This window comes from Eubalaena glacialis, unplaced genomic scaffold (genome assembly GCF_028564815.1).
Source record: "Eubalaena glacialis isolate mEubGla1 unplaced genomic scaffold, mEubGla1.1.hap2.+ XY H_4, whole genome shotgun sequence".
Taxonomy (NCBI): domain Eukaryota; kingdom Metazoa; phylum Chordata; class Mammalia; order Artiodactyla; family Balaenidae; genus Eubalaena; species Eubalaena glacialis.
The window spans coordinates 729,225-747,875 of NW_026871158.1; the positions used below are offsets into that span (position 1 = coordinate 729,225).

At 38.1% G+C, this 18,651-nt stretch overlaps 1 protein-coding gene across 1 annotated transcript in view; it reads right to left on the reverse strand.

Annotated features, from left to right (window-relative positions):
- Positions 1-6,060, reverse strand: part of LOC133083034 (protein WWC3-like) — a 172,852-nt gene extending 166,792 nt beyond the window's left edge. The window contains exon 1 of the mRNA XM_061179696.1: positions 5,756-6,060. Coding sequence (XP_061035679.1) covers positions 5,756-6,060 — 305 coding nt within the window. The remainder of the gene's footprint in view (positions 1-5,755) is intronic.
- Positions 6,061-18,651: the final 12,591 nt, after the last annotated feature.

Sequence of the window (18,651 nt, forward strand, 5' to 3'; positions counted from 1 at the left end):
CTGCAAATGGCATTTTTTTTCATTCTTTTAAAAAGGGTTTTTTAATGTCATATGCAGATGGAGAAAACACTGCATTTTAGAAGCACATTTTGTTTCTTTATAATAAAAATTAATTAAAAGTTTAAAGGAAAGTCACCTACAAAAAGTGACAGCTTTCTGTATCGAAAGAGAAAGAACAACTATGACACCCTTCAGCAGCCTCCACATACAAGTTTGTGGCTTGCCAGTACTCCATATGTATTTCAGGCAGGTATCATGGGAAATGAGTTCATGCTGCTGAATTTTCACTTCCTTAAAAACTTGCAGAAGACTCAAATCAATAGAGTAAGAAATGAAAAAGGAGAAGTAACAACTGGCACTGCAGAAATACAACGGATCATGAGAGATTACTACAAGCGACTATATGCCAATAAAATGGACAACCAGGAAGAAATGCACAAATTCTTAGAAAAGCACAACCTTCCGAGACTGAACCAGGAAGAAATAGAAAATATAAACAGACCACTCACAAGTACTGAAATTGAGAGTGTGATTAAAAATCTTCCAAGAAACAAAAGCCCAGGACCAGATGGCTTCACAGGTGAATTCTATCAAACATTTACAGAAGAGCTAACAACTATCCTTCTCAAACTCTTCCAAAATATATCAGAGGGAGGAACACTCCCAAACTCATTCTACGAGGCCACCATCACCTTGATACCAAAACCAGGTAAGATGTCACAAAGAAAGAAAACTACAAGCCAATATCACTGATGAACATAGATGCAAAAATCCTCAACAAAATACTAGCAAACAGAATCCAACAGCAAATTAAAAGGATCATATACCACGATCAAGTGGGGTTTATCCCAGGAATGCAAGGATTCTTCAATATGTGCAAATCAATCAATGTGATAAATCACATTAACAAACTGAAGGAGAAAAACCGTATCATCTCAATAGATGCAGAAAAAGCTTTTGACAAAATTCAACACCCATTTATGATAAAAACCCTCCAGAAAGTAGGCATAGAGGGAACTTACCTCAACGTAATAAAGGTCATATATGACAAACCCACAGCCAACATCATTCTCAATGGTGAAAAACTGAAACCATTTCCTCTAAGATCTGGAACAAGACAAGGCTGTCCACTCTCACCACTACTACTCAACATAGTTTTGGAAGTTTTAGCTACAGCAGTCAGAGAAGAAAAAAGAAATAAAAGGAATCCAAATCGGAAAAGAAATAAAGCTGTCACTGTTTGTAGATGACATACTATACATAGAGAATCCTAAAGATGCTACCAGAAAACTTCTAGAACTAATCAATGAATTTGGTAAAGTAGCAGGATACAAAATCAATGCACAGAACTCTCTTGCATTCCTATACACTAATGATGAAAAATCTGAAACTGAAATTAAGGAAACACTCCCATTTACCATTGCAACAAAAAGAATAAAATACCTAGAAATAAACCTACCTAAGGAGACAAAAGACCTGTATGCAGAAAACTATAAGACACTGATGAAAGAAATTAAAGATGATACAAACAGATGGAGAGATATATCATGTTTTTTGATTGGAAGAATCAACACTGTGTAATGACTATACTACCCAAAGCAATCTACAGATTCAATGCAATCCTTAGAAAACTACCAATTGCATTTTTCACAGAACTAGAACAAAAAATTTCACAAACTGTATGGAAACACAAAAGACCCCGAATAGCCAAAGCAATCTTGAGAAAGAAAAACAGAGCTGGAGGAATCAGGCTCCCTGACTTCAGACTATACTACAAAGCTACAGTAATAAAGACAGTATGGTACTGGCACAAAAACAGAAATATAGATCAATGGAACAGGACAGAAAGCCCAGAGATAAACCCACGCACATATGGTCACCTTGTTTTTGATAAACGAGGCAAGAATATACAATGGAGAAAAGACAGTCTCTTCAATAAGTGGTGCTGGGAAAACTGGACAGCTACATGGAAAAGAACGTAATTAGAACACTCCCTAACACCATACACAAAAATAAACTCAAAATGGATTAAAGACCTAAATGTAAGGCCAGATACTATAAAACTCTTAAAGGAAAACAAGCAGAACACTCTATGACATAAATCACAGCCAGATCCTTTTTGACCTACCTCCTAGAGAAATGGAAATAAAAACAAAAATAAACAAATGGGACCTAATGAAACTTAAAAGCTTTTGCACAGCAAAGGAAATCATAAACAAGACAAAAAGACAACCCTTAGAATGGGAGAAAATATTTGCAAATGAAGCAACTGACAAAGGATTAATCTCCAAAATTTACAAGCAGCTTTGCAGCTCAGTATCAAAAAAAACAAACAACCCAATCCAAACACGGGCAGAAGACCTACACAGACATTCCTCCAAAGAAGATATACAGATTGCCAACAAGCACATGAAAGGATGCTCAACATCATGAATCATTAGAGAAATGCAAATCAGAACTACAATGAGGTATCACCTCACACTGGTCAGAAGGGGAATCATCCAAAGGTCTACAAACAATAAATGCTGGAGAGCGTGTGGAGAAAAGAAAACCCTCCTACACTGTTGGTGGGAATCTAAATTGGTATAGCCACTATGGAGACCAGTTTGGAGGTTCCTTAAAAAACTAAAAATAAAACTACCATACGACCCAGCAATCCCACTACTGGGCATATACCCTGAGAAAACCATAATTCAAAAAGAGTCATGGACCACAATGTTCATTGCAGGTCTATTTACAACAGCCAGGACATGGAACCAACATAAGTGTCCATCGACACATGAATGGATACAGAAGATGTGGCAATATATACAATGGAATATTACTCAGCCATAAAAAGAAACGAAATTGAGTTATTTGTAGTGAGGTGGATGGAGTTAGAGTCTGTCACACAGAGTGAAGTAAGTCAGAAAGAGAAAAACAAATACCGTATGCTAACACATATATATGGAATCTAAGAACAACAGCAACAAAAAAGGTCATGAAGAACCTAGGGGCAAGATGGGAATAAAGACACAGACCTACTAGAGAATGGACTTGAGGATATGGGGAGGGGGAAGGGTAAGCTGTGACAAAGTGAGAGACTGGCATGGACATATATACACTACCAAACGTAAAATAGATAGCTAGTGGGAAGCAGCCGCATAGCACAGGGAGATCAGCTTGGTGCTTTGTGACCACCTAGAGGGGTGGTATAGGGAGGGTGGGAGGGAGGGAGACGCAAGAAGGAAGATATATGGGAACACATGTATACGTATAACTGATTCACTTTGTTATAAAGCAGAAACTAACACACCAGTGTAAAGCAATTATACTCCAATAAAGATGTTAAAAAAAAAAGATGTGGCACATACATACAATGGAATATTACTCAGCCATAAAAAGAAATGAAATTGAATTATTTGTAGTGAGGTGGATGGAACTAGAGTCTGTCATACAGAGTGAAGTAAGTCAGAAAGAGAAAAACAAATTCTGTATGCTAACACATATATATGGAATTAAAAAAAAAAAAAAAAGGTTGTGAAGAACCTAGGAGCAGGACAGGAATAAAGACCCAGACTTCGAGAATGGACTTGAGGACACGGGGAGGGGGAAGGGTAAGCTGGGACAAAGTGAGAGAGTGGCATGGACATATATACACTACCAAATGTAAAATAGCTAGCTAGTAGGAAGCAGCCGCATAGCACAGGGAGATCAGCTCGGTGCTTTGTGACCACCTAGAGGGGTGAGATGGGGAAGGTGGGAGGGAGACGCAAGAGGGAGGAGATATGGGGATATATGTATTTGTATAGCTGACTCGCTTTGATATAAAGCAGAAAGTGACACACGGTTGTGAAGCAATTATACTCCAATAAAGATGTTTAAAAAAAATTATCTCATAAAAGATTCATATGTTGTTACTTTGCAAAAAAAAAAGTGCAACATATTCACTTTTGTTCACTGGTTTGGTACTTTTAGCATTTAAGTGCTACTTTTTTTGAACGTGTAGCTAAGTGACGTCTGAAAAATAAGTGTAAAATGTTATTCAATTACACAAACTAATCTTCATAAAAAGGAAGCTAGGAAATGTATCTGAATGACATGGAAATGAAGATTATACAACCTGATTTCTATAATCTGCTCACTTATGTTGCTTGATTTCTCATTAAAACAGAAACTTATACATAGTTTCACTATGAATCCCCATTCCAATACAAACTGTTTTATATTACCCTCATAAAATGACCCCTGGCCTCTTCTAAGCAAAAACAGTATGTTTAATTGGTTCATTTTCCAGTTGTTTGGGTTTTTAACAGACTTACAGCATAAAAAGACACCATATTCCAAGCAGTTTTAGTAACTCCAGAACCATCCAAGGCTTGATCAGACAGCTGTGGCTCTAGCTTTTGGTTAAAATTATATGATCTCATCTCATAGTTACATTTTCAACGTAACTAACCATCTTACTAATCTTTAAATATCTGCTAGGATTCATATAAATTTCTGAATCCAGAAGGTTGCAACACTGAGAGTGAATGTTAGGGAATCGATCCTTTTGCTTGGTTTTTCCCTATCTGAACCCAGAGAAATCCTCAAACAATAATTCAGTAGATTGTCTCCTTTTTTATAAAATAAAAGAGCTTAGTTTGAAATGCCTGTTGCAGGAGCACTGCCTTTCCAGTGCAGGTAGGAGGAATCAGGAGCCTGTCACCACACTGGGTGTTTTCAAGCCTCAAAATCACTGGGAAGCTTGCAGTACTTCCCTTCTGGCACTCGGGCCCAGTGTGGAGAGAAGTTGCTCCAGGCAGAACAAGATATCAGATAATCACTGGAAAGGCTCAGTTTGAACAGAATTCCAACTCCACAAAAAAATCCATCTCTCCAAAAGCGGCTGAACATTGAAAGCAGCAGACAATTGAGCAAAAATTAAGAAAAAGCATCATTAGATGAACTTAAATTTAATATGGTAGTTTTAAAAGTATTCGTTTTTACTCCAGAAGATTTATTTATATGAATAATAAGACTTAGTGGTCTTCTCGTATCTTGCACAAAAAGGAAACCTAAAATTTAACTTTTTTCCTCTTTGTTCAAAAAGCATATGGGTCTAATCATAGCCCATTCTGACCGCAGTACACAGGCTTTTTCAATCAGAATTTTAACTCAACTTTTAAGGCGCTAAAGAGTAACCATCACAAGTTTGATGGTTACTCCAAAGAATCGGGAATTCCTAAGTGTCCCATCTGGCACAGTCTTCGAATGGAAACTAGGCTCAGCCCGCCAGACAAGGAACCCACACCACGAGGCTGGGGCGCACGTTTGTGCTCCAAGATGACAGCTCATCTGGCCACCGCGAGGTCGGGGGCGCCTGTAGGGCCACAGCCGGGGGGCGGTGGGCCGCGGAGGCCCGACAGGGATGGGCGAGACCGCGGAGTAAAAAGGAAGAGAGGGCCATCCGTCAGCCCCTGGAGAGGAAATTCCAGGCGCCCAGCTCCCAGGCGTCGGTCAGCGGGTGACGTCAGGGAACCAAGGAAGAGACTTCGCTGTGTGGAGGGAATCCTAGAGATCAAGGCTCCGCGTTCAGTAGTGTCACAAGCTTGCAGAGCGAACGACCCAATTAACTCCTTCGGCCTACCGGGTAACCCACGGACTGGACCCAAGTTTAGGGGTTCCGGACGGCTCCGAGCTGGGCGGAGCATGTCGCCAATGCATCCGTCAGTGCGTCAGCCGCCGGAAGTGGCACTCCCTCAGAGTCACACCGCCCCCGCACCCCCCATACCGGTCGCGGGGGTCGATCCACGACGTCTGGCGCGTGTTGTGGTCGATGTAGAAGACGCGGCCGTCGTAGTCGCGCGCCTCCTCCCAGCCGGCGGGCAGCGGCAGCTCGGCGCTCTCCCGGGCCCGCGGGGGTGGCGGCGCGGAGGGCGCGGAGGACGCGGAGGGCTCGGAGGGCTCCGGGGCCGCGGCGGGGGGCGCGGGCGGCGGCGGCTCCGGCGGGGGCTGCGCGGGCTGAGGCGGCTCCTGCGGGGCCTCGCGCGGCTGTCCCCGCCGCCGCCGCCGGCCGCCGCCGCTCAGCCACGGCATGACGGCGCGGGCCCTGTTGCCGCCCGGCCGCCCCACGCGCGCCGCCTCCTCCGCCAGCACTAAGGCCCGGCGTCCGGGGCGCGGGGGCGGCCGCGGGGAACCGACCGCAGCGCCTGGTGCATCCTCCGCCCGGTGCCCGCGCACCGGCGCCCGTCTGCAGCCCGCCAGCCGACGCCCGCTTCCCTGCTCCGCCTGGATAGCCGACACATGCGCGGAGTTACAGGCTAGGGGTCCAAGCCACGGCCCCTCCTGAATGCCTCTCTATTTTGAAGGAACGCACAGCCACGTTCGCACAGTTTTCAGCCATACTGGGTGTGGGCGCCAGTGTAGTTAGCGGAAGACCCCACCTCCTTCCTACGCCTGGTGGCTCCTCCCACAATCTTCATGGAGTGTTCTTACTCCTCTAGCAGCAATCTGTTCCGCTTCGTGCTCTGTCTTCCTCTAAATCTCTCAACTGCTTTATTCTTCAGGCATGCTATGGACTGAAGACTGTCATGCCAACCCCCCTCCCATATGCATACCAGAAGGTAAGGATATTTGGAGGTGAGTTCTTCAAATCTCTGTTTAAGTTAAAACGAGGCCCTCAGAAAGGGGCCTACCATTTAATGCAATCTGACTGGTCCCTTAATTTTAAGAAGATGAAATTTTTGCACGCAGGTTTGTACATACAAAGAGAATACAGTCAACGAGAGGGTATCCATCTTCAAGCTAAACAGAGGAAACTAACCCTGCCAGCACCTTGGGCTTCAACTTCCACCTCCTAGAACTGTGAGAAAGTAAATTTTTGTGGTTTTGGCCACCTAAGTCTGTGGTATTTTGTTAAGGCAGCCCTAGCAAACTAATACAAGAGTCCTGATTGCGATACTTTATCGCAGGAAAATATGGACGTTTTGTTTTGTTATTTTTTTAATGAAATATAATTGCCATATAGTAGTATGTTAGTTTCAGGTATACAACATAAAGATTTCATATTTGTGTATATTGGGAAATGATCACCACAATAAGTGAAGTTAAATCAGTTACCATACATTGTTACATTTTTTCTTGTGATGAGAATTTTTAACATTTACTCTCGCCACAAATTTCAAATGCACAGTACAGTATTAACTATAGTCACCATGCAGTACATTACATCCTCATGTATTTTATAACTGGAATTTTGTAACTTTTGACCCATTTCACCCATCTCCCCATGCCCTGGTGTCTGGCAAGCACCTATGTTCTCTATTTTTGTTGTTGTTGTTGTTTATAATGCCACATATAAAAATCATACAGTATTCATCATTCTCTTTCTGACTTATTGCACTTAACATAATGCCCTTAAGTCATCCATGGCATCGCAAATGGTAAGTTTTCCTTCTTTTTTAATGGCCAAATTCCATTGTATATATACACCACATCTTCTTTATTCATTCATCTGTTGTGTATGGTATACGATAGTAGTTCAGTTTCATTCTTTTACATATAGTTTAGTTTTCCCAGCACCATTTATTGAAGAGACTGTGTTTTCCACATTGTACCTTCTTGGCTCTTCTGTCGCAACGCAATTGATCATGTATCTGTGAGTTTATTTCTGGATTCTCTATTCTGTTCCACTGATCTGTGTGTCTTTTTTTATGCTTCTATCATACTGTTTTGATTACTATAGCTTTATAGTATAAATTGAAATCAGGAAATATGATGCCTTCAACTTTGTTCTCGTTGCTCAATATTTCTGTGGGTATTTGGGGTCTTTTGTGGTTCCATAGAAATTTGGGGATTGTTTGTTCTATTTATTTGAAAAATACCATTGGAATTTTGATAGGGATTGCATTGAATCTATAGATTGTATGGACATTTTAACAACATTAATTCTTTGAAACAGTGAGCACAGAATATCGTTCCATTTATATGTGTTTTTATTTTTTTTTCCATCAGTATCTTACAGTTTTCAGTGTGCAGGTCTTTCTCCTCCTTGCTTAAATTTATCCCTAAGTATTTTATCTTTTTGATGCAATTGTAAATGGGATTGTTTTCTTAATTTCTTTTTCTGTTGATTTGTTACTAGAGTATAGAAATGCAACATTGATTTTGTATCCTGCAACTTTACTGAATTTGTTTCTTAGTTCTAACAGTTTTTTAGTGGAGTCTTTAGGGTTTTCTATATATAATATCCTGTCATCTGCAAGAGTGACAGTTTTACTTCTTCCTTTCTTTTCTTGCCTAATTGCTCTGGCTAGGACTTCCTATAATGCAATGAATAAAAGCAGCAACAGTTTTGTTCCCGATATTGGTGACAAGCTTTCTGCTTTTCACCATTCAGTGTAAACTTACTTGTGAGTTTGTCACACGTAGTCTTTATTATGCTTAGATATGTCCACTGTATACCCTCTTTGTTGAGAGTTTTTTCATAAAATGATGTTGGATTTTGTCAGATACTTTTTCTGCATCTCTTGAGATGATCATATGATTTTTATCCTTCGTATTTTTGACGTGGTGTATTACATTGACTGATTTCTGGTTGTTAAAGCATTTTTGCATCCCTGGAATTAGTCCCACTGGATGAAGGTGTATGATTCTTTTAATATGTTGTTGGATTCTGTTTGCTAATGTCTTTACAAGATTTTTTACATCTATGTTTATGAGAAATATTGGCCTGTAATTTTCTTTCCTTGTAGTGTCCTTGTAGTGTCTGGTTTTGGTATCGGCAATGCTGGCATCGTAAAATGAGTTTGTGTTCCCTCTTCTTTTATTTTTTGGAAGAGTTCCAGAAGAATTACTATTAATTCTTTAAATGTTTGTTAGAATTCACTAGTGAAGCAGGCTGGTCCTGGGCTTCATTGTGGGATGTTTTTAATTACTGATTCAATCTCATTCCTAGTTTTCAGACTGTACTGATTTTCTACTTCTTTATGATTCAGTCTCAATAGGTTGTATGTTTCTAGGATTTCTATATTTCTTCTAGGTTGATCCTATTTTTGGCATGTAATTGTTCATAGCAGTCTCCTATGACCTTTGTATTTCTGTAGTATTTCTACAGTTTGTTTTGGGGTTTTTTTAGTCTCTATTTCATTTATTTCTGCTCTGATCTTTATTATTCCTTTCCTCCTACTATCTTTGAGCTTAGTTTGTCTCTTTTTCTAGTTCTGTGAAGTATTAAATTAGGTTGTTTATTTGAAATCTTTTTTGTTTTATGATAAATGCCTTAAATTGTGGTATGTGGTATTTTCATCTTGTCTCAAGGTAAATTTTTTATTTCCCTTCTTTTTAAAATTGAAGTAGAGTTGATTTACAATATTGTATTAGTTACAAGTGTACAGCATATTGATTCCATTATAAATATATATATACATATATAAATATATACCTGTATATATATTCTTTTTCAAATTCTTTTCCACTATACGTTGTTACAAGATACTGAATATAGTTCCCTATGCTATACAGTTGGTGTTTGTCTGTTTTATATATATATATTTTATTTTATATATATCTGTTTTATATATATCTGTTAATCCCAAACACATATTTCTATTTTGATTTCTTCATTGACCCATTGGCTGTTCAGTAGCATTGTCTAATCTTCATATATTTGTGAATTTTCTATTTTTTTTCTTGTATTTGATTTCTAGTTTCATACCATTATAGTCAGAAAAGATGCTGGAGATGTTTTCAGTCTTCTTTAAATTTATTGATTTGCTTTGTTGCCTGACATATAATCCATCCTGAAGAATGTTTTATATACACTGGAGAAGAGTGTGTATTCTCTTGCTTTTGGGGGGATGGTTTGTAAATGTTGTTTTACATTCACTTTGTCCAATGTATCATTAAGCAAAATGTCTTCAAGTTTACTCCATGTAGCATATTTCAATTTCATTCCTTTTTATGACTGAATAATGTATCATTATGTGAATATACACATTTTGTTTATTCATTCCTGTGTTCAGTGAAAATTTGGGTTTTTTTCACCATCTTTTGGCTATGGTGAATAATGCTCCACTGAACATTGGCATATAAGTATCCATGAATGTGATGTTGGCACAGGTTCAAAAAGTATGTGTCCTACTTTTTACCAGCACATAGTTGGATAAACCTATTGTGTAGTCAAGGCAATCCATGGAGTATCCTTATTAAGAATAAATCTTGGGACTTCCCTGGTGGTCCAGTGGGTAAGACTCCGCACTCCCAATGCAGGGGGCCCAGGTTCCATCCCGGGTCAAGGCACTAGATCCTGCTTGCATGCCGCAACTAAGAGTTCACATGCTGCAACTGAAGATCCCCCAGGCCGCAGCTAAGACCTGGTGCAGCCTAAATAAATAAATAAATATTTAAAAAAAAAAAGAAAGAAAAGAAATTTCATTACATCAGGCAAACTGATTAAGGAGTAAGGTTTCATTTTGTATGTGAAATCAAATTCCAAAAAGGCCACCAGAAACTGAAGTGTCTTTTATATGTTTTATGATATATATTTATAGCAGCTTTTCAGATAGTAAGGAAGGTCACTTACTGGCATGCCAGGAACCTTAGGAGATTTGGGGAACCTTGAGGAGACATGATTTACCACATTTGTAGGCGCTATAGGTGAAATACTAGAATCAAATTTCTTGGGTTTCCTAGTCATGATATTGAAAAGCAAATAATAAAGTCTTTAAAAGTCTTTTATGTCTTTATAAAAGATACTTTATAAAATCTCTTTAGGTAAAAAAATTTCTGCCCAATACCTCTAGATTTACTGACCATGCTATAAAGAAGAGTTATGGCTTCCTTATGTAAATTAATCAGGCCAAAACACAATAAGGCCAGTCCTTTTTCTGTATGATTAAGAGGATCTTTGGAAAATGTTAAGGGGGAGGGACTGTTAAGAAAAATTATATAAAATTGGTCATTAGGCAAAAGGATGACTGATATCCTTTTAATGTTATAATGGAGTATGGTTCAACAGGTTTTATTATTTAATTATGTAGGCATATACCTTTGTTTGACTTGCTGTTACCACTGGTTAAGGCCCAGACTCTCTGAAGTTACATGTTGGCCTGTAAATTTTTGCCTGGTGTAGGTGAAAATTATTTTTGTCAGGGAGAGAAAATAACCCTAAAACTTACAGTTTTATTGTTCTTTAGGACATTAACTAGTTTCACCTCTTAATTAGCAAACTTTTTCAAGCATTCCCTTTCTATCTGGTTATAAATCTCTATTTCTTACATTCTCTTAGAATCAACTTCTGATTAATGATTTAATTTTTAAAAATTTTTCTTTGACACGAGTTAACGTGGACTTTGGGGTTAAGGCTTAAAATGACATTACTGAGAATTTGAGTTATGCTGCACAGTTAAGTATTATTTTACAGTTCAGAAAGCCCTGACAGTCTTTCTCTCCTTCCTTAAAACATTTAAATAAATAAAGAATAATGTAATAATGAACACCAACGTACTTTACAGGTTTGTCAGAGTTTAGCATTTACCCTAGTAAATTACCGGCTTAGTATCTGTCCCAGATTCTTTTGAAGAGAAGGAAATAATACAGATATTCTTGAAACCCACTGCATGTTTTTATATCTTCACTGCATATGTATGTATCAATATGCAATATCTAGTTTTACTTTGCATGTTTTGAAACTATTTATAAACACTATTGTATTGCATGAATTCCTTTGTAACTTACTTTTTATTTTAATTTGAGCTTACTTTTTTAAAACTAAACTTTTTATTTCGGAATAATTTTAGATTTACAGAAAAGTTGTAATGCAGTACAGCTTCCTCTAATGTTAACATCATACATAACCACATACAATTGTTGAAACTAAGAAATAAACATTGGCACAGTACTACTAACTAGACTACACACTTTTTTCAGATTTCACCTGTTTTTCCAGTAATGCTGTTTTCCTATTCCAGGATCCAGTCTAGGGCACCACATTGTGTTTAGCAGATTACATTCTTAAGATTTGTAATGACACATAGTATTCTAATTTCATGCATTTTAACTGAAGTTAGAATTTATTTTGCTATTGCTGTTGGTTGTTTCCAGACACCATGGTACGGTCTGTACCATGTATTATTTACCCTATTAGGAAACACAGAAAAAGCCTGTGACTTATGGTAAAATCCATACCTTTACCTTCAAAATCTGACTCTGATTTTTTTTTCCCTAGGCTTATCCTCTTATCTTCATGCCCAGCCTTTCTCCAGTGTTTTCAAAACCTCCCCACTGCTTTTGTTTTCCAGCTTTGCCTTTTCTAGTCAGTCATCTTCCTCACGCCACCCCTAGCCACAGCTGTGTCTGTTAGAATGCTCTGCAGTTTAAGAGAAGAATGTGAAAGCTTAGGAAAGTTCAGGAAAGCTTGGACTTGGAATGAAATAGAGTTAAGTTCATATCTTTCTATATCTTCATTTGACAAAGAGTTACTAATCATCTCCTATGTGCCAGAAACTGCTAGGTACCCAGAGGTTTTACCTTAAATCCTTCTCTTCCAATTTTACCTGCCAGGTGGATCTCATTTATTCTAATGGTTTCAGCTAAGAAATTACACCTTTTGCCAGACTTTGCTTCTGAGCTTCTAGCCTATATATCTAACTGCTTCCTGGACATCTGCATTTGGATATCTGATAAGTAATCTGAGTCAACCCATTCAAAAATTAATTTATCATCTGTGAACATGCTCTTAACTGCTCCTCTTCTAATATTGCCTATCTTAGGGAGTGCCATCTGCAATCATCCAGGAACAGCTGGGAGTTTTCCTTGATTCTTTCTCTTACCTAACATGAATCCAATGCAGTATCAAGTTCTGTCTGTTCCATTACCTTAGCACTACTCATATTTGTCACTTGCACGTATTCATTCATCCTCCATTTATTCAGTGCTTTTTAGTGACAGAACCTGTCTTGTGTTCTGAGGAAACAGATAAACTAGTGCTTCTCAAACTATCTGGTAAAAGGCTGCTGTTGTTGTTGTTGTTTTTCTTTTTTCTTTGCAATTAGTCATGGATAGATTGTCTGGTAAAATACAATGAAACTTAATTAGTAGACAAATGAAATGAAAAGAACATTCAAAGCTCCCCATTTTTCATTATCAGTTTCAGTAAACAAAAAATTGCTTGCCAAATTACTATAAAAGTTTCTAAATACTTCTCACAATTTTTGTACCTATGAGGTTGCACACTGGTAAAGTTTGCTACCTAGCATCATGCATGACCTCATTTTGAGTTAAAAGAATCACAACTGCCATGGATGGTGGGGTTCAGACGATGGGTTGGGAGACACCTCAGTGACCCAGGACTGCACTGTAGAGGCCCCAGTTTATAAGGGAGGTGAGAAGAGAAACAGTCATTCTCAGGCACAAGGTGTGCTTTTCTAGGATGGACTGTTGGTGGAGGATGAGGCTAGAGCAGTAGACAGGACTCGATGTGGGGTTCAAACTTTTTTGCTCCTAAGGGAGAAGCTCCAAGTTTTAAGTTTTCTCATGAGGTAAGTACTGTACTAGGATGGGTTTATGGCAAAATTGTGTCACCCTCTCCTGCCTGCTTTGATGTGGGTATTTTTTTTTCTTGTTTTCCCAGTGTGTAGGAATTGCTTAGCTAGCTTGTAGGTTACTTTCAGATCTGTGTACGTTTGTGGGAGGGTGTGAGTCAAGATTATCCTACATCACCATTTCGACAAGATCCCCCTCAATGTTTTTGAAACACTGTTAAAGTGATACAAAAATAGCTAGTAAAAACTCTAACACTGTAACAAATGCAGATTTACAGGGGAAGGAAGCATAGAGAAAAATGTCAGGAAGTGCTCACAGCAGTTTGCATTCCTTTAGTAGAGCTAATACTAGACCAACCCATCTTTAAGCAAAGATTGACTTTTGCCTTTTTTTCCCATGCACCTCCCCTGCCTGGTATCCCTATCCAGGACTGGTTACATATTTTGTGTGTGAAGTAGTGCAAAATGAAAGTGTGGGAATATTTGTTCAAAAAATATTGAGTTTCAAGTTGGTGACAATATAGCTTTAAATCAAGTGCAGAGGCCATCAGTATGGAACTCTGTGCACAACACAGGTCAGATGCCAATTAAGCTGGCCTTGTCCTCCTCTGACTTGTGTCCTTTAAAAATTCCAAACAAATAGTAATTTTCAAAAAAAAAATCATTTTGGACAAAGAAGTCGTATTAAACTACTTGTTACTGACGACTCCTCTGCCAGCCAGTTGTGTCTCAGAGATCAACAGAAAGACCCTCCACTGCTTCTGACTCCCTGAGTTCCCTGGAAACTGGCCCCCAGGCTCCTCCTGCTGCTTCAGGAAGAATTAGAACTATAGATGTGTTAGGTCAGTCTCAGCCCCTCAATAGCAGTGCTATTGGCTCAGAATGCCTGCAGCACTCACCTGGGCCTGCACTTCTGGTCATAAGTTTCCACGGACATGTTCCCAACCAGAGGCAATGGACCAGCCCTTGTAATTCTTATTATGCTTGCAGAACATACCTGGCAACGACCCTCAGAAAACTTTGGAAAAGCAAGCTTTCTTACTCACAGGTCCTGGAGAGCACCACAGCACACTCAGCACCACCCAGAAAAGTAGAGAGGGGAACAACATGGACCTGCAGTTCTGCCTTTATTGTCGCCTGAGGGTGGGGGGCCTCAGGTTTTGAGGTTCGCTCTCTATTAGTGAATTTAAAACATAAGAACAGGAATTAAAGTGCAGGAAGGGAAAACCAGGGTCATTCAAGAGGTCAGTTATCTAGGTAAGCCAGGACTTTCTAAAAGGGGAATTTCATGAGTGGGGTGGCCTGGTTTCCTTTTTAGTTGGTTTACTAGTGGCTGTGTCATATAACTGGCAATGCAATATATTTAGTCAAGATGGCTGTCTGAAATCAATGCTCCAGAAATCAAAAGCTTAGTGTCAGGCACTTAACACTACAATAGAATTGTGTTCATGACATCCCAGTTAGAGCTAGGAAATCCCAAAAAAGAGAATTCTCCCATGACAGCCCCAGAAATAACAACAAATCCAAGAGCTCCAGTATAAAACACCTGAGTCTGTGACCACATGCCATAAACAGAAATAGCTAGTAGGCCAGAGGCGATCCAGAAATTTCCGTAAGTGAAATGTAATGCTCAAAGTTCAGATTTACCTTGCACCTCTTGATAACCAGTCTGTACTTGAGCGGATGTATTCCTTTATGGAACCATTCCAGCAAATCATGAAGAAGGAATCGTAGAACTAGAATGTCATCATTTTCAATTCTACAAGAATTAAAATGGAGCTCAGCTTTGAACAGCAGTAGCTGCTACAATTATCAGAATATGTTACCTCTCCGTGGAATTAAACACTACCATTTAGGATATAGTATTGTCCAAAAGTCAAACCTGAATTTGATCAAAGCTTTTGGACCCTATAACAGCTGGCAGGACACATAGATATCAGAGAAAAGATTAAAACATCAGGATGCAATCAGTAAAATCTAGACTGTGGAAACTACCCAACAAATGATCTTTTTTCTTTGACAAATAGCCAGTGAAGAGAGGGAGGTAGAGAAGAAACTGTACATTAAAAAGGAACTTAATTTCAGGTGCACAGCAAAGCAACTCAGCCATGCATATACATGTATCCATTCTACCCCAAACTCCCGTCCCATCCAGGCTGCCACATAACATTGAGCAGAGTTCCCTGTGCTATACAGTAGGTCCTTGTTGTTATCCATCTTAAAATAGCAGTGTGTACATGTCGATACCAAACTCCCTAACTATCCCTCCTCCCCATTTCCCCCTGGTAACCAAAAGTTCATTCTCTAAGTCTATACCCAAATATAAAATTAAAAAATTTTTTAAAAAAGGAACTTAAGAGATATAGCATGATGTGGGCCATATTTGGAATCAGATTCAAACAAACAAGCTGGACATAGGTTTGTGATACTTATGAGACAGTTGGAAATGTGAATACTCCCTGGAGATGTAATGATATTAAGAAGTAATTTTTTGTAAATTTGAATTTAAAAATTTAGATTTGATAGTGGTATTTCATTTATTTTCTTAAGTGTCCATTTTCTTTCTCTTAGATACACATTTGGAAATAATTATAAAATATGACATATTTAAGACTTAATTCAAAATAATTGGATAGAAGGGAATGGGAAGAATTGGATATAAAGCAAGTTTGCCAAGAGTTAATGTTGAATTTGATGGTAGATCATGGAAGTTCATTATCCTATTTTTAAGTTGTATATGGGAGACAGGCAGTGATATTGGCATCTTATGATTATAGGCTACAGATTTCAAACCACAGCACAACACAGTAAGTCTTTATTTTATTTATGGCCTAAAATATCAGTAGTACTGAAGATGTGAAACCTTGAACTAGAAGCAACAGAAGGAATGTCTGTTTTTTCACCACTGCATAATCTGGCAAAAAGCAAGTAATAAATATTTGTGGACTAAATAAATTACTATGCTCACAATCACATACATCACAAAAAGAGACAATCGTATATGATGTGCCTCTATGGAAGCAAACACCACCACCTATGATGTAAGCCTGCCCTAAAAATAAGGAAATCTGGGCAGCTTCTCTATAGAGATTTGATGGAATCTGGAAGTCTTTATTAGCTTAGTTTTCCCCTCTTATTTTGGAAGAAAAATTTTGTCAAATATAGAATTCTTGGTTGAAAGTTTTTTTTGTTTTTTTTTTCCATTAACATTTTAAATATATCATCCCACTGCCTTCCAGGCTATAAGGTTTTTGCTGAGAAATTACCTGGTAATTTGTAGAGGCTCCCTTATAACTTGTTGATTCTTTTTCTTTTGCTACTTTCAAGATTCCTTGTCTTTGACTTTTGACTGTTTGGTATAATGTGTCTCAGTGTGGGTCTTTTTGGCTTTTTCCTAACTGGAGTTGACTGAGTTTCTTGGATTTGTTGATTCATGTCTTTTTTTTTTTCAAATTTAAGAGGTTTTCATTCATTATTTTTTGAAATAATCTTTATATATATGCTTTTGTCTCTGTCTCGTCTCCTTCTGGGACTTCCATAATGCATATTTTGGTCCTGTTGCTTGTATCCCACAAGTTTCTAAGCTCTGTTCACTTTCTTCATTCTTTTTGCTTATTTCTTTCCTCAATAATATTAAATGTTCTGTGCTCAAGTTCACTGATTCTTTCTTCTGCATGCACAAGTCTGCTATTGAACTTCTCCAGTGAAATATTCAATTTGGCTCCTTTAGTTTTCAGCTTCAGAATTTGGTTCCCTTTTTAGAATTTCTGTTTCTTTGTTGATCTTATTTTGTTCATATACCACCTTCCTGCTCTCCTTTAATTTTTTTAAAACATATTTAAGACAGTTGTTTTAAATATCTTTTCCTAGTAAGTCCAATTCCTGTTTTCTTGGGGACAGTTTCTGCCACTTGATTTTCTTCCATTGAATGGGTCATGTTTTCCTGTTTCTTAGTATGGCTTGTGATCTTTTGTTGATAATTGGGCATTTGAAAAAAACACTCACCTTTCCTAGTCTTTCCAGACCGACTTTTTACCATGGACACTCTTCACTAATTAGCTGTGTATAACATAGCCTTGATGTCATCCTGAGGAGAAAGTTTCTTAGCTCTTTTCTGAACATTGAGTATTGCCTGTGCCTGTGTATGCTTTTTTCCATTTCCCTGTGCAGATGACTGCTTATTAAATGTCATATAAAAATTTTAAAGATAATTATCAATCCATCCAATGATTCTTCTTGATTTTATCACTTCCTATCAGTGTTTACTGTATCTTGTGTTTTTTAATTTTCATTTCCTTGATAACAAGTGAGAATGAGATCTTTTCAAATGTTTATTGGCCATCTAAAAATTTATTTTGTTCTGTGCCAGATTAAATCTTTTGTGGGACTTATATTTTTTATCCCACATGTTTTCTGTGCCCTGTTTCTTTTATATGGATGGCCTGTCTTTCCCAGACCCTCGTATGAATTGTTTTTATTATTTTGTAAGAAATGTGCCCTTTTCCTTGCAGAGCAGCTGCTGTCTCTTTCTCTTAAAGATTGTACAGTTTTACACAAGGTAGGCCTCCCTTTTCCTGGGGTAGAAATAATATATATTTAGTTTGTATTTGATATTTTTTCTCTTTTATTGAGGTATAATTACATACACATTATATTAGTTTCAGGTGTGCAACATAATGATTTGATCTTTGTATGTATTATGAAATGATCACCATAGCAAATCTAGTTAACATCTGTCACTCTACATAGATACAGAATTTTTTTCTTTTGGTGAGAACTTTTAAGATCTACTCTTTTAGCAACATTCAAATATATAATACAGTATTATTAACTATTGTTGGCATCTTAATTTAATATTTTTAAATCAATGGACATTGTTCTGAAGAGTTTACAAATATACTCTCATATAATCCTCCTGACATTTCTATGTGGCTGGTACTAATTATTATTTCAATTTTTAAGATGAGGAAACTTAGGCATATAGGGGTTAATAACAAGCCAAGGTAACACTGATGTTATGTGGTGGGCTGAGATTTGAACCCAGACAATCTAGCAACACAGCCTGCACAACTACATAATAGGTGTTGGCACTTAAGTCATCTACTGCCCCTGAGAGACTTTTCAATATTGCATATCTTCTGCTCTC